General features: G+C 45.8%; 1 protein-coding gene and 1 long non-coding RNA gene across 3 annotated transcripts in view; one reads left to right on the forward strand and one right to left on the reverse strand.

Annotated features, from left to right (window-relative positions):
• The window catches only part of LOC139227030 (uncharacterized), a 134785-nt gene that overhangs the window by 72052 nt on the left and 46093 nt on the right, over window positions 1-16640 (forward strand). The window lies entirely within an intron of this gene.
• On the reverse strand, window positions 14074-15973 carry LOC139226885 (uncharacterized). The gene is made up of 4 exons (XM_070857982.1): window positions 15749-15973; window positions 15150-15300; window positions 14848-14993; window positions 14074-14301 (listed from the first exon to the last, which is right to left on the reverse strand). Exons 1-4 carry the CDS (start codon window positions 15845-15847, stop codon window positions 14074-14076), a joined length of 624 nt encoding a protein of 207 aa, XP_070714083.1. The 5' UTR covers window positions 15848-15973.

The following is a 16640-nucleotide window of genomic DNA, read 5'->3' on the forward strand; positions in this document are numbered from 1 at the left end:
GACAATCACCCTCATCCTTATACAATGTCATGCCTCTCCCTCATAGTCACCCTCAACAAATGCTCCTCATCCATCGGGTGAACACATGCCATTAATCTGACTCATAGATCTCTTCATTCCTTCCTTCCAGGAGAAGAGAGCACAGAACACGAGAGGCAGAGAACTGGAGATGGTCCTCCAGCCAATTTGCAACTAACAGCAGCTGGGGAGGAGGCGTTGCAGATCAGCGGAGTCTTGGTGTGCTTGGCCGTTTGAGATGGGGTTACCTGGTGACAGAACTAAATATTAGACAACCAATTGGCATACAACACTCAGTCATGTTGACTTGATGCCAACAGTGAGTTGAATATGATCATGTACATATTGATAACTTCAAAAATTCTTACCTTGACAGTCCTCATTCATGTCTTTTATCTCCACAGAGCCAAAACGCATTCAGCAGGAGGTGATCTAGGTCCCCGATGACTCCTCAGAGGAGCTCAATACCTCTGGGAGATGCAATGTCAAAGTTAGAGAGATACATATGTTTTAACATGGTGACTCACACTTCACAAGTGAGCAAGAGCAGATGATGGAGTCAGGGACAGTAGTGGAGGGTCTGCATTGGCAGGAGCAACACTCTCCAAGCTCTGCTCAGCTGGGTGCAGATGCTGTATCGCGATGAAGAATATAATTATTGACCAGCAGCAGAGATTGTGCAATGTACTGACTGGTATTCTAAGCACACTGTCCATGATTGCAGAGAGATTGGAGGAGTCTGCCTCAAGCATGAGAGGAATGCTGTTGCAGGCCAGTGTGATGATGCTTTCTTCCATGGATAGAGGGCCAACTACATGGAGCATCAAATGCGGCAATCGAACAAGGGCTTGCACACTCTGTATGCCACCTTAATTAGGATGAATGATACCCTAGCTTTGGCATTTCAACGCCCTGCTGATCTGCAGCAAAGTTCTCCAGCACTGTGGTAGCAGGGGAAGTGCGGCTGGGCCATGTGGTGTAATGTTGAAAGGGGACATGGAAGTGGGGACTCTGCTCAAAGCGCTTCCATTTCTCACCTATTGCCTACCCCTCAGTCAGTACCTGACATGCTGTTTTGTGTCCTGAATGTTGATTCTGGCCATGCATAGGTGCAGTTGGATCAGTCTTTGGCAGGGCCCTCATGACCTCCAAAATCCAGAGAATGTTGGCCAAGAGCAACTCAACAGTCAGAGCAGGGATGTGAGCAGCCTGCCTCAACCTCTGCGGAAGCCACAGGTGTTGCACCATGTAGACGCAATAGGAAAAGAAAGGGTAACAATTTGTAGTCGCACAAGGGTATGCACATGGATGTGTTACTGTTAAGTCTCATTTCTTCATTTGATGCACATAAACATTATTATTTTGCACCAATTTCTGGTGTTGCCCACTCTTAATTGTTGCTTGGTATGTAGTCTTTGCAGTTGTTTGCGATGACTGGTCGGTGTCAATTCAGGTCTTTTCAATCAGGGGATGTGAAAGGGATGTTTTGTTTGCAGGACTGCTTTGTGAAAGTGGAATTGAGAGGAAGGGGCAAAAGTGGCTTTTGCATGTGGTTGCAATGTTGGAACCTAATAAACCTTGCAATAAACAGAGCATCTTGGGTATCAATGTGCACCTCTTGTGGTGCATTACCTTCATCACTTTCCTTGTCTTCCTCCCCCTCCTCCTCCTCCTCTCCTTCTCTGAAGAGGCTCTGTGCTCTGCAGCTTTGTCCTCCTGCAGATCCAAATCTTGCTGCTGGACAATGTGGTGTAGAGCGCAGCACACCACGACCATTATAGAGACCCTGGCTGGTGCGTATTGAAGATCTGTTCAGGCACCTGAAGCGCACCTTCAGCATGCCGATGACTTGTTCGATGATACATCTGATGGTAATGTGGCATTCATTGTCGTTCTCCTGGGCCTCATTCCTCAGTTTCTGAGAGGCGTCATCAGGCACATTTTAAGTGGGTATCCCTTGTCTCCGAGCAGACAGCCAGTAGCTAAGCTTTCAGGTGCAAAGACATCTGGGAGCTGCCGTGGGACAAAAGCATCAAGGCAGCTGCCCGGGGACCTTGTGCACACTTACATAAAGATCTTTTTGTGGTTGCACAGCAGCTACACATTGATAGTCTGGAAGCCCCTGCGATTGACGAACACTCCTGGTCATCTACGAGTGTCTTAATTGCCACATGTTGATGACACCCTGCAGCTTTGGGAAATCAGCCAGCCCACTTATTCTGACTGGTTTCATCGCAGGCAAAGTTGGCATAATTAACAGTCCTGGCAAACAAGCCATCAGTCACCTGGTTTATGCATTTGTGTGCTGCTGACTGCGAGATCCTGCAAATGTTTCCAGCAGAGCCCTGGAAGGATCCAGAGACAAAAAGGTTGAGGGTGTTGGTTACTTTGACAGCCACTGGTAAAGTGTGGCCACCAGGTCCAGCTGGCAGCAGACTGCAAATGCCTGCCACCACCTCACGTGGCACCCTGAGCTTCCTGAGACATGCCAAGGAAGCTTAACCTCTGCCTGTAAACCCTGTGTGCCAGGTATGGCCTCCTGTGAGCAGCACCTCTCTGCTGATCCCCTTTCTCCTGTGAAGCTACAGGTCTGTGACCAGCAGGCTGCTGCTGCCACTGCCACTGCTGCTGTTGTTGCTGCTGTTGTTGGTCATCTTGGTCCTCATCAGACGTCCAATCCAAGGCAGCATATGCGGCACCCATGCTCCAAAGTGCAAAGCAGACCTCCAAACCTCAAAGTATAGATGATACCTCAAAAGTGTGTAAAGTAACCTGTCAGCACAAGTACTGTGAACAAACCCTTTCCCACAAGCAGGTAAAAAAGCAGCTGTCAGTACCGAGTATTAGCGGCATTTCTCCCGAAATGGTGTCAGTCCCCTCAATTGGTGCTGTTTACTGGCCTCGCTTTCACTGGTGAGTTCCAGGAAGCCCGGGATACCCATGGAACCAAAGCTAAAGTTAAAAACCCATCTCAATATCGCTCTAATTAAGCAATTAACATAATTTCATCTCTGAGGGTTGTAAATCTATGGAATTCTCTGCCCAGAGAGCTGTGGAGGCTGGGTCATTGAATATATTTAAAGCGGAGATAGACAAATTTTTGAGCGATAAGGGAGTAAAGGGTTATGGGGAGCGGGCAGGGAAGTGGAGCTGAGGCCATGATCAGATCACCCATGATCTTATTGAATGGTTTGAGGGGTCAAATGGCCTACTCCTGCTCCTATTTCTGATGTTCTTATGTTCTTAACCCGGCTCTTCTGAGGGGGTTGCTCGCCGCAGCATAATGCGCTGGAGTGAAACCTAGAAGTTGGTGGTTTGGAGCCGATTTCGCAATGCGCTGTCAATTTCGTCGGTTTTAACCCCCCCATCCGCTCGTAAACCCATATGCTTCTACACATTAAAATCCATCCCTGTGTCTTTACTGCAAATATACTCTTTGTAATGAATAATGTTCTTTTACTTGTTTTATATTCAATAAATTTGTCTGCTTTTTGCCTACTGAGTTCACGCAGCAACACATAATTTATTCCAATAAGTAGAATACAGTGACAACTGTTCTCTCTCTTACCCTGGATCTTGTTACATTTGCCTAGATATTTGGCAGTAAAAGGCATTCTCTAATTTCTAATCGATGCAAGGTCCATTTATGAAAGTGGTCAGCAATGATGAACCCAAGGAGAATACCTTGTAAAAATTTTTTAAATCCTATCATGAAAGCCTTGAAAACCAGTCTGAAGAACCGCAGACCAAATTTATCTCTGTCAAGTAATTTCTGCAAGTCCACTATTAGAGCTACTAAACATAAATTTATGAAAAGCTTTGGGATAAAAATTCAGTATAGCCTGGTTTGAGGCGGTGACATTGCCTAGTTGCTAACTTTACCGCCGAACAATGTTTAGCGCCTCCAACCGAGACATTCCATTTTAGCGCCCCAAGAGGGGAGTGGAGCACTAAGGGAAACATTCCACAAGGTTCTAACCCTAATTCCTGGGGCGGTAGCGCAGCATCACAACTGAAGTTTTGATGCTAGGAAACTGCCATCCTAGCTAAATACTGGAAAAACTGGACCGGAGCTCCTTTGAAGACTGTTGCGTATCAATCAAGGTGAAATAAGTGCACAATAACTAAATGGAAATACAAAAATCACAACTTATGGACACCCAGCTGCTCAGCCATCTCCTTATCGCCTGGGAGGTCAGGGAACTCCTGTCCCTGTTGCGATTAGCAGCAGTTGCTAATGCAGGCGAACCCAATGAAGTTTGCGACCATAGTGCACCAAGTGGGTGGCGCTAGAGTGCATAGTGCTACCTGTTAGCGCCGTCAGTGAACCTCTACTGAAGTTCCCGGGAGGCGCTGCCAGTCCAGCGTAGGAGCTTAGAAGCCCGTTAGCTTCCCCCTCGGGCACATCCAGATGGAGCTATGCAACCGAATTTCGGTCCCTTTAACTTTCAATTCTTTCCTTCGAAATATGCACTTGCTCAACCTATACGTACGAAAGATCCCCCTTACGTTTCTCGCTACTGCCCTTGTATATGAAGCTGAAGCTTACTCAGGTCTGATGCTGTTTTGGCTCGATGTATCTTTGTACACAGAGCTATTAAATGGTGTTATCTTTTCTGTAACAATGGAAACCCTGATTAATACAACCTTCTCTGAGACAATTAATTAAAGAATGTTGTGAAGCTCTTCATTTCAAAAGCACCTGGGGCTTGACGATAAATATACCTGCAGTGAGTTCTTGTGGGAATCGCTCTCTGTTGAAGTCGAGAAAAATCAGTGTGGCTGTCATGTTTTTTCAAAAATGTTCTTTTTGGTTGTGATGTTAGTTGTGCTCTTGTGTGACTGTTGATCATTATTAACAGTGAGATTGCAAAAATACCTGAAACATAAAAAATAGGCGAGTTTTGGTTAATGAAAAGTTTGAAAAGGATTCAAGATTCCACAGTAACACGTAAGTTGTTGATTGTCTGATGCTTTCCAGAAGGTCGCCTTGGGTTTCAAGTACATGTGTACAAGTAATCCTTGGGGTGATATCTGTTTTTGTTTTTAACTATTTCTGGACACGGCAAGTGCAGCATGGTGATGTGACTGGCAATACCAATAGCTCTCAGTGGTTCAAGACTGTGCACAATAACTCAAAGATGTATTAATCACAGCTCAGACAGGAGAAGATAATTGTTTGATTAATAAATGTGAAATACCCAGCTGTCATTGTACAGTAAACATTGCCAACACAGAATGACTAAGGGTCAGGAATGCAGTCAAGTGGGGCCTTTGGCATATTGAAGAATGTTGTTGCAATCACAAATTTAACACTGGTGTGTTAAGAGATTTAAACCAACTAGTTGTCCATTTATGGAAAATGTTGAATTTCCAAGAATAAAGCAATAACTCCATGTAATAACTATAACTCATTATTTTAGCATTCTGAGATTATGGTGATGCCTTGCTATGCAGGAAATGGCATAAAAACCTTTGAAGAATTTCTGAAGAGTCACTAATGTTGAGAGTCTGTTCAAGTGTATGTTGAAAGGTTACCATTCTTAACCCTTGGTCAGAACAACACCAACAACAACTTGTATTTATATAGTGCCTTTAACATAGTAAAACGTCCCAAGGAATTTCACAGAGTATTATAAGACAAAAAATTTGATGCCAAGGACAAATTAGGGCAGATGACCAAAAGCTTGGTCAAAGAGGTAGGTTTTAAGGAGTGTCTTAAAGGACGAGAGAGAAGTAGACAGGCAGAGAGGTTTAGACAGGGAGTTCCAGAGCCCACAGGGCAGAATAAGAGGAGTTCAGATATCTTGGGGGTTGTGGGGCTGAAAGAGATTACAGAGATAAGAATGGGCGAGGTCATGGAGGGATTTGAAAACAAGGATGACAATTTTGAAATCGAGGCGTTGCTTAACCGAGAGCCAGTGTAGGTCAGTGAACACAGGGGTGATAGGTGAACGGGACTTAGTGAGAGTTGGAACATGGGCAACCAAGTTTTGAATTACCTCAAGTTTGCATAGGGTAGAATTTGGGAGGTCAGCCAGGAGTGCATTGGAATAGTCAAGATTAGAGGTAACAAAGGCATGGATGAGGGTTTCAGCAGCGGATGAGCTGAGGCAAGGGTGGAGATGGGCGATGTTACGGAGATGGAAATAGGCGGTCTTAGTTATGCTGCGGATATGTGGTCGGATGCTCATTTCAGGGTCCAATATGATACCAAGGTTGTGAACAGCGTGGTTCAGCCTCAGACAAATGTTAGGGAGAGGGATGGAGTCAGTGGGTAGTGAACGGAGTTAGTGGTGGAGACCGAAAACAATGGCTTCGGTCTTCCCAATATTTAATTCGAGAAGATTTCTGCTCATTCAGAATTGGATGTCGGACAAGCAACTTGACTAGTTAGAGACCATGGAGGTGTCGAGAGAAGTGGTGGTGAGGTAAAGCTGGGTGTTGTCAGGGTACATGTGGAAACTGATGCTGTGTTTTCAGATGTTGTCACCAAGGGGCAGCATGTAGATGAAAAATAGGAGGGGGCCAAGGATAGATCTTTGGGGGACACCAGAGGTAGTGATGCAGGAGCGGGAAGAAAAGCCATTGCAGGTGATTTTCTGATTACGATTAGATAGATAATAATGGAACCAGGTGAGTCCAGTCCCACCCAGCTGGACAACGGTGGAGAGGCGTTGGAGAAGGATGGAGTGGTCAATCGTGTCAAAGACTTCAGACAAGTCAAGAAAGACGAGGAGGGATAATTTATCTTTGCCACAGTCACAAAGGATGTCATTTGTGACTTTGATGAGAGTCGTTTCAGTACTGTAGCAGGGGCGGAAACCACAAACAGCAATGAGGTAAATGGCCAGATAATCTGTTTTCAGGGATGTTGACCAAGACACTAGGTGAACTCCATTGCTGTTCCTTGGATAGTGCCATGGCATCTTTTGCATCCACCTGAGAGGGCAGACAGAAATATTGTTGCAATATCTTATCTGAAAGACAGCATCTCCAACAGTGCAACACTCTCTTAGCACTGCTCTGAAATGTCAGACTAAATCATGTGCTAAAGTCGCTGGAATGGACTTGAACCCTCAACCTGCTGACTCAGAGGCAAGAGTTCGACCACTGAGCCAAAGCTGATACCTGAGAGTTCCAGACCTCAGCTACAATGCTATTGCATATTTAAAATAAGGTCACTAATGGATGAATTGTTGAGTATGGTGGTGGTCATCTAAATGTGGTCTTTCTTGTGTACACTATTCACCCACTAATTCCTTATCCTCAGCCACAACCCTTGAAAGTCCAGTGGCTATGTGAGAGTCTGTATGCAATAATCTCCAGCTAGTTAAATTAGGCAATTGAAGTAACTAAAAGAAAACAAATTAAATCCATCCAATCATAATTTAGTATTAAGGTTAATCAGTTAGCACTAGAATTACATAAATAAATATATATAAAAGAAAATACTTACATTTATATGGTACCTTTCACGATCTCAGGATGCCCCAAAGTGCTTTACAGACAATGAGGTATTTTTGAAGTGTAGTCACTGTTGCAATGTAGGAAACGCAGCAGCCAATTTGTGCACAGTGAGATCCCATCAACAGCAATATGATAATGACCAGGTTATCTGTTTCGGTGATATTGAGTGAGGGATAAATATTAGCCAAGACACCAGGGATATCTACCCTGCTCTTCTTTGAAATAGTGCCATGGGATCTTTTACGTCCACTTGTGAGAGCGGACAGGGTCTTGGTTTAATGTCTCATCCGAAAGATGGCAGCTCTGTCAGTGCAGCACTCCCTCAGTACTGCACTGGAGTGGCAGTCTAGATTTTTGTGCTCAATTCTCTGGCGTGGAACTTGAACCCACAACCTTATTACTCAGAGGCAAAAGTTCTACCAACTGAGCCATGACTGATAATACCACTGCTAAAGTAGATAATGGCAGCAGAGGCAGTGTGTTGGGACTACAGAATGTGGGAATTTGTAGACAGTGACGTCTCAGATGACCATACCTGTGGGAAATGTCTTGAGTGACACTGGCTCAGTCATTAAGCTGAAGCGTGAGATAGAGGCACTCCCACACATAAGGGAGGGAGAGGAATATCTTTATAGTTTATGCCAGAACACAGCTACCTACACCACACGCAGAGATATAGGTATAGGGAGAAGAGTGCAGGAGGGAGCTGTATCACCCTGTACAGGCTGTTCCTGAACCAGGCTGAGACCAAAGTCCTAATGAAGTAGATAAATAGGACTGTGGAAAAGATTTCAAACTAGTAAAGGGAAAGAGGGTTCAGGTGGAAATAATAGAAGCCTAGACATAAGGAGATGAAAGGGCTGAAATTGCCGACTGCCCGAAACGTAGCGCACCTACCGGTTTCCACCTGTTCTGGCTGCCCCATGTATTGGAGCATGTTAAGTGGTTCCATGAAACAGATATAGGCCGTGATTTCACCTACTGGGTTGGATGATGTCAGGAGCGGGTTCCAACCCCGCTGCTGTCTCCGTGCCGGCTTCCCCCACAACTTCCTCCTGATTGGGCTTGTTAAACCCGACCAGCGAGGTTCCCGACCAATTAAAAGGAAGTGGGTCTGGTGACGTCATTTGATGATGTGCTATAGGCCAGTTTCCTTAAAGAAACCATGGCCACCTTTATTTTGACAGTTGTGCTGGCAGTGTGCTACAGCATTGAGGTGCTTGAAATACTGACAAGCACTGCACATAGGTGCACGGCTGCACCCAGACTCTCCCATGACTTCCTCCATATGCCTACAGCACACAGGGAGGTTCTCTTCCCTTCCAATAGGCGGAAGAGACATTCCCAGGACACCAACGCAGCTTGGTTGCACATTGTACAGGAAGGCACAAGCAGGGATGTCATCAGGAGGACCAGGCTGCAGTGGTGCAAACCTTTCAATGATCTCAGTAGATTATGAAATGTTACTGCAAAGCCACACTCAATCTCATCCTGCTGTGCCACTCATCACATTCACATCACTCTGCCTTCCCTATCTTACTCCTGCACATCCTTACTCACACGAACTTACCATGTACTTCCATCCAGAACCAATGTCCGAGGGGAATGTTTGCCAGTGCTGTTGGGGAAGAGTTAAACTAATATGGTAGGGGGATGGAAACCTATGGAGGGAAATAAAATGGAGGCAAAAGCAAAAGATAGAAAGGAGAATAGTAAAAGTGGAGGGCAGAGAAACCCATGGCAAAAAACAAAAAGGGCCACATTACAGCAAAATTCTAAAGGGGCAAAGTGTGTTAACAAGGCAAGCCTGAAGGCTCTGTGCCTCAATGCGAGGAGTAATCGGAATAAGGTGGACGAATTAACTGCGCAGATAGCAGTTAACGGATATGATGTAATTGACATCACGGAGAGATGGCTCCAGGGTGACCAAGGCTGGGAACTCAACATCCACGGGTATTCAACATTTAGGAAAGATAGACAGAAAGGAAAAGGATGCAGGGTGGCGTTGCTGGTTAAAGAGGAAATTAATGCAATAGTATGGAGGGACATTAACTTGGATGATGTGGAATCGGTACAAGTGGAGCTGCGGAATATTAAAGGGCAGAAAACACTAGTGGGAGTTGTGTACAGACCACCAAACAGTAGTAGTGAGGTTGGGGACAGCATCAAACAAGAAATAAGGGACGTGTGCTATAAAGGTACAGCAGTTATGACAACTTTAATCTACATATTGATTGGGCTAACCAAACTGGTAGCAATGTGGTGGAGGACAATTTCCTGGAGTGTATTCGGGATGGTTTTCTAGACCAATATGTTGAGGAACCAACTAGAGGGCTGGCTATCTTAGACTGGGTGATGTGTAACGAGAAAGGACTAATTAGCAATCTTGTTGTGCGAGGCCCCTTGGGGAAGAGCGACCATAATATGGTAGAATTCTTTACTAAGATAGAGAGTGACACAGTTAATTCAAAAACTAGGGTTCTGAACTTAAGGAAAGGTAACTTCGACGGCATGAGGCGTGAATTGGCTAGAATAGACTGGCAATGATACTTAAAGGGTTGACGGTGGATAGGCAATGGCAAACATTCAAAGATCACATGGATGAACTTCAACAAGTGTACATCCCTGTCTGGAGTAAAAATAAAACGGGGAAGGTGGCTCAACCGCGGCTAACAAGGGAAATTAAGGATCGTGTAGAATCCAAGGAAGAGGCATATAAATTGGCCAGAAAAAGCAGCAAACCTGAGGACTGGGAGAAATTGAGAATTCAGCAGAGGAGGACTAAGGGTTTAATTAGGAGGGGGAAAATAGAGTACGAGAGGAAGCTTGCCTGGAACATAAAAACTGACTGCAAACGCTTCTATAGATATGTGAAGAGGAAAAGATTAGGGAAGACAAATGTAGGTCCCTGGCAGTAAGATTCAGGTGAATTTATAATGCGGAACAAAGAAATGGAAGACCAATTGAACAAATACTTTGGTTCTGTCTTCACTAAGGAAGACACAAATAACCTTCCGGATGTACTAGGGGACCGAGGGTCTAGTGAGAAGGAGGAACCGAAGGAAATCCTTATCATGCAGGAAATTATGTTAGGGAAATTGATGGGATTGAAGGCCGATAAATCCCCAGAACCTGATAGTCTACATCCGAGAGTACTTAATGAAGTGGCCCTAGAAATAGTGGATGCATTGGTGATCATTTTCCAACAGTCTATCGACTCTGGATCAGTTCCCATGGACTGGAGGGTAGCTAATGTAACACCACTTTTTAAAAAAGGAGGGAGAGAAAAAACGGGTAATTATAGACCAGTTAGTCTGACATCAGTAGTGGGGAAAATGTTGGAATCAATCATTAAGGATGAAATAGCAGCGCATTTGGAAAGCAGTGACCAAGATCGGTCCAACTCAGCATGGATTTATGAAAGGGAAATCATGCTTGACGAATCTTCTGGAATTTTTTGAGGATGTAACTAGCAGAGTGGACAAGGGAGAACCAGTGGATGTGGTGTATTTGGACTTTCAAAAGGCTTTTGACAAGGTCCCACACAAGAGATTGGTGTGCAAAATCAAAACACATGGTATTGGGGGTAACGTACTGACGTGGATAGAGAACTGGTTGGCAGACAGGAAGCAGAGAGTCGGGATAAACATGTCCTTTTCAGAATGGCAGGCAGTGACTAGTTGAGTGCCTCAGGGCTCAGTGCTGGGACCCCAGCTCTTTACAATATACATTAATGATTTAGATGAAGGAATTGTGAGGTTATCCACTTTGGGGGCAAAAACACGAAGGCAGAATATTATCTGAATGGCGGCAGATTAGGAAAAGGGGAGGTGCAACGAGACCTGGGTGTCATGGTTCATCAGTCATTGAAAGTTGGCATGCAGGTACAGCAGGTGGTGAAGAAGGCACATGGTATGTTGGCCTTCTTAGCTCATGGATTTGAGTATAGGAGCAGGGAGGTCAATTGAGGAACAGTGGAGGACTTTTAAGGAGCTCTTTCATAGTGCTCAACAAAAATATATTCCAGTGGAAAAGAAGGGATAACCAGCCGTGGATAACCAAGGAAATAAAGGAGAGTATCAAATTAAAAACCAATGCGTATCAGGTGGCCAAGATTAGTGGGAAACTGGAAGATTGGGATAATTTTAAATGACAGCAAAGAATGACTAAGAAAGCAATAAAGAAAGGAAAGATAGATTACGAAAGTAAACTTGCGCAAAACATAAAAACAGATAGTAAAAGCTTTTACCGATATATAAAATGGAAAAGAGTGACTAAAGTAAATGTTGGTCCCTTAGAAGATGAGAAGGGGGATTTAATAATGGGAAATGTGGAAATGGCTGAGACCCTAAACAATTATTTTGCTTTGGTCTTCACAATGGAAGACACAAAAACCAGAAATTCCGGGTCACGGGAATGTGGGAAGGCAGGATCTTGAGACAATCACTATCACTAGGGAGGTAGTGCTGGACAGGCTAATGGGACTCAAGGTAGACAAATCCCCTGGTCCTGATGAAATGCATCCCAGGGTATTAAAAGAGATGGCGGAAGTTATAGCAGATGCATTCATTATAATCTACCAAAATTCTCTGGACTCTTGGGAGGTACCAGCGGATTGGAAAGCAGCTAATGTAACGCCTCCGTTTAAAAAAAGGGGAAAGACAAAAGGCAGGTAACTATAGGCCAGTTAGTTTAACATCTGTAGTGGGGAAAATGCTGGAAACTATCATTAAGGAAGAAATAGAGGGACATCCAGATAGGAATAGTGCAATCAAGCAGACGTAACATGGATTCATGAAGGGGAAATCATGTTTAATTAATTTACTGGAATTCTTTGAGGATATAACGAGCATGGTGGATAGAGGTGTACCGATGGATGTGATGTACTTAGATTTCCAAAAGGCATTCGATAAGGTGCCACACAAAAGGTTACTGCAGAAGATAGAAATACACAGAGTCAGAGAAAATGTATTAGCATGGATAGAGAATTGGCTGGAGAACAGAAAGCAGAGCGTCGGGATAAATGGGTCCTTTTCGGGTTGGAAATCGGTGGTTAGTGGTGTGCCACAGGGATCGGTGCTGGGACCACAACTGTTTACAATATACATAGATGACCTGGAAGAGGGGACAGAGTGTAGTGTCACAAAATTTGCAGATGACACAAAGATTAGTGGGAAAGCGGGTTGTGTAGAGGACACAGAGAGGCTGCAAAGAGATTTGGATAGGTTAAGCGAATGGGCGAAGGTTTGGCAGATGGAATACAATGTCGGAAAGTGTGAGGTCATCCACCTTGGGGAAAAAAAACAGTAAAAGGGAATATTATTTGAATGGGGAGAAATTACAACATGCTGAGATGCAGAGGGACCTGGGGGTCCTTGTTCATGAAACTCTTTTAGAAAAATTAACTGAATTTAAGTTCCCCAGCTGCCATCATGGGATTTGAACTTATGCCTCCGGATCATTAGTGCAGATCTCTCGGTTGCTGGTCCAGTAACACAAACCACTATGAATCCCAAAAAGTTAGTTTGCAGGTGCAGCAGGTAATCAGGAAGGCGAATGGAATGTTGGCCTTCATTGCGAGAGGGATGGAGTACAAAAGCAGGGAGGTCCTGTTGCAACTGTCTAGGGTATTGGTAAGGCCGCACCTGGAGTACTGCGTGCAGTTTTGGTCACCTTACTTAAGGAAGGATATACTGGCTTTGGAGGGGGTACAGAGACGATTCACTAGGCTGATTCCGGAGATGAGGGGGTTACCTTATGATAATAGATTGAGTAGACTGGGTCTTTACTCATTGGAGTTCAGAAGGATGAGGGGTGATCTTATAGAAACATTTAAAATCATGAAAGGGATAGACAAGATAAAGGCAGAGAGGTTGTTTCCACTGGTAGGGGAGGCTAGAACTAGGGGGCACAGCCTCAAAATACGGGGGAGCCAATTTAAAACCGAGTTGAGAAGGAATTTCTTCTCCCAGAGGGTTGTGAATCTGTGGAATTCTCTGCCCAAGGAAGCAGTTGAGGCTAGCTCATTGAATGTATTCAAGTCACAGATAGATAGATTTTTAACCACTAACGGAATTAAGTGTTATGGGGAGAGGGCGGGTAAGTGGAGCTGAGTCCACGGCCAGATCAGCCATGATCTTATTGAATGGCGGAGCAGGCTCGAGGGGCTAGATGGCCTACTTCTGTTCCTAATTATTATGTTCTTATAATGCTACATCTCAGTCACAAGTCCACAGTCATACACCAGAGGCTGAACGAGACGGTCAAAGTAACATTTTATTTATTTACATGCCTCAAGCAACCCCAAAAACCCCACACCCGCAAATTATAAAAACTGGAGCTACCGCCCCAAAGACCACAAAACATCATTATCATTCAGAACATATGTACAAATGCCCCATGGGGACACATTTTAACAGTGCATCTTGCATGGGCATTTCCCACCCCTCTGTCTCACCCTCCTCCCATGCCTACTGCTCCTCCTCAATGTGGCCTCAGTGAGGGCTGCTCTGTGTCTGAGGTAGACAGGACAGACAGCCTACGAGGACACGCTGGACAAGCTGTGGGCTTGGAGGGACCGACTGCTTACAGCACTGCCTCAGGATAGATGGCAGCAGTGTGGGATGGCTGGGGTGCAGGCCATGGCGGGTGCAGAGGTGGACTGGCAGTGGCAGGAGCCGGAATGTTGACATCGTGAGGAAGGACAGCACCTTCCATTTCCAGCAGCCCACTGCCACTCCTCCGGGGCAGACGCAGAGCATCAGGAGCAATATTTGCAACCACAGATTGCTGCCCTGCTGCAGCGCCATCAGACTGTGAGGATAACAGAGAGGATGGAAGCAGTCACTGCTTGCATGGCATCACTCTGAGACTGCATAAGCGCAGACTGCACTTGAAACGCAGTAGTCTGAGACTGCATGCCAGCATCCAGTGACTGCATGACATCACAAAGATCTTGCATGGCTTCCACCTGTGATGTCATGGCTACTGCCACATAAACCATGGCACACGTCATCACCTCTGTGACTCCACTGTCACTCCTTGAGCCCACTTCCCAGTTTAGCTAGGAAAGGATGGGCTCAGTGGACTGCTGAGAGGCCTGGGCAATGCTTGAGGTGGCCACCCTCACAGCAGGTGCATCCACGCTCTGCAGCACCCTCCCAATGCACCCATAACCTTATGGTGCATCTGCATGGACTCCCTGGACATGGTCTCCAAATCCAGGTCCTCATCTGCAGGACTCCTGGGCCAACTTACCCTCCGGAGAGCTGGCCCCTGAGCTTCCCCTCACGCTGGGGGGCATTGCTGCAGGACACTGGGGCCAGGAGCTTCTGAATTTGTGAACCCCAGAAACACGACCTCATCCACTGAGCTGGTCTCCCCACTCGCTGACACTGAGGACGGGTCCCGCTCTATGGCCACACTTGTCTCCAGGTCCTCCTCATCTTTCCCTTCGTGTGATGAAGACAGCTGACGGGCAGGCTGCAGCTCATCTGGCTCATCATCTGCAAGCCCAAAGCAACAGAAGTGTGGGTAGCAGTTGGGGAGGGGGCAGAAAGGCAAGAAGGAGGGGGCATAATTAATTTAGAGCTACATTTTGTTCGGCTATTTGGGCTCAAGGGTAAGGGGTTTCACAGAAAATGCCCATCTCATTCACAAACCGTCACTGTTGAGCGGGGCTCTGACTCGCTGGCCGCCAACTGGTGCGCACATGAGGGTGGTCACTCTCTCCTCCACGTTGGTGAGGTCCTGGAGGTCAGGGTCCCCTCCTCTCATCCGCTGCTGCTCTCGCCTATTGTGGGCGAGTTTGGCCTGCAATGATCAAAACAAGAAGTTTTCAGTGGGTCTGTAGCTACTCGTGTGCCATATATGTCTGCAGTAAGTGACTTGCTACTATTGTCCCGAGGTCTGCATCTCTGCATCTCAGCCTGCGTGGCAGTGTATAGTGGATGTGTCAAAGATGGGATTTTAAGGACAAAGAGCTATGAGTAAGTATGAGGCTGAAGGCCTGTGACCGCATATGAAAAGTTAAAAGGTGTTGGTAGATTTTCTCATGCTGAGTCGAGAGCTAGTAGGTGAGAGATGCTTGGATGGGCGGGGCATGTCTGATGAGGTGATAAAGAGCTTTTAGGGTGTCTCCAGCAATGAGGAATATGGCTGGTACACATAGAGAAGGGGTGGGCAGTGTAAAGCCTTTACATTTTGTAAGACAGTGAGGCTCACATGAATGAATTGTGAGGGTAATGGAAAGGTTACTCACCCTGACGACCCTAGTGAGGTCAATGAATTTTTTGCGACATTGCCTTGCTGTTCTGGCCCCCGTGTCGCGGCAGAGACGTGCTGGGCCACCTCCCTCCATAGCCTCCTGGAGACCCTGGGCGCTGGCCTTTGTCCCCCTCCAGGATGTAGTGCATTGTTGCGCCTCTCCACAGCCTCAAGCAAGGACTCAAGGGCCGTGATCGAGCAGCGGTGCGCTCTATGCCTTCCTCCCTGCTGCTCCGTTTTCCCGCACTCAAGTCAGTGAGGAGGTAGAGCTGCGCATGCGCATACTTACCTTGCCATGCCTTTAAGACTCGACTTTTCCCGGGATGTGAATCGGACTTCAGAGCATGCGCGATGGTTGGCAAAGTTTAGCGCCAACATTTTCGTTAGCACCCCGCCTCAGGTCGGGTGTGTAATGGCTGATTTAGCGTCCCCTTCAGCTCTTGGTCCGATTGCAGCAAATTTCTAGGTGGGAGGTGCACACGTTTTCAAGGTGCTATAATTACCACTCCACCTGGATTAACCTCTCAAAATAGAAGGTACCGAATCTCCATTGCTATTGTGTTTAAAGCTAGGGAAGGCATACAGAAATGGACTAAAATCAACAAATTCTGTGTTCCATATAACAAAATCCCAGCCAACCTACTTTTTAAAGATTTACATATTATTGGTCATTGATAACACGCTTTTCTCTAACTGATACATCTAGCAAGAGACTTGCATTTTTAAATCAAAAATCAAAGAGGCTAATTCATCATCGTCATAGGCAGTCCCTCGGAATTGAGGAAGACTTGCTTCCACTCCCAAAGTGAGTTCTTTGGTGGCTGAACAATCCAATATGAGAGCCACAGACCCTGTTACTGGTGGAACAGACATTCGTCGTGGGAAGG

Source organism: Pristiophorus japonicus, chromosome 16 (assembly GCF_044704955.1).
Source record: "Pristiophorus japonicus isolate sPriJap1 chromosome 16, sPriJap1.hap1, whole genome shotgun sequence".
NCBI lineage: Eukaryota > Metazoa > Chordata > Chondrichthyes > Pristiophoridae > Pristiophorus > Pristiophorus japonicus.

Bases quoted from the DNA above. Each gene is read 5' to 3' on its own strand.
- LOC139226885 (XM_070857982.1), bottom strand. From the start codon at position 15,847: ATGGAGGGAGGTGGCCCAGCACGTCTCTGCCGCGACACGGGGGCCAGA. The intron at 15,301-15,748 runs GTGAGTAACCTT...TGATCATTGCAG, and splicing joins ACCTCACTAGGGTCGTCAGG to GCCAAACTCGCCCACAATAG. The intron at 14,994-15,149 runs GTTTGTGAATGA...TTGGGCTTGCAG, and splicing joins AGCCCCGCTCAACAGTGACG to ATGATGAGCCAGATGAGCTG.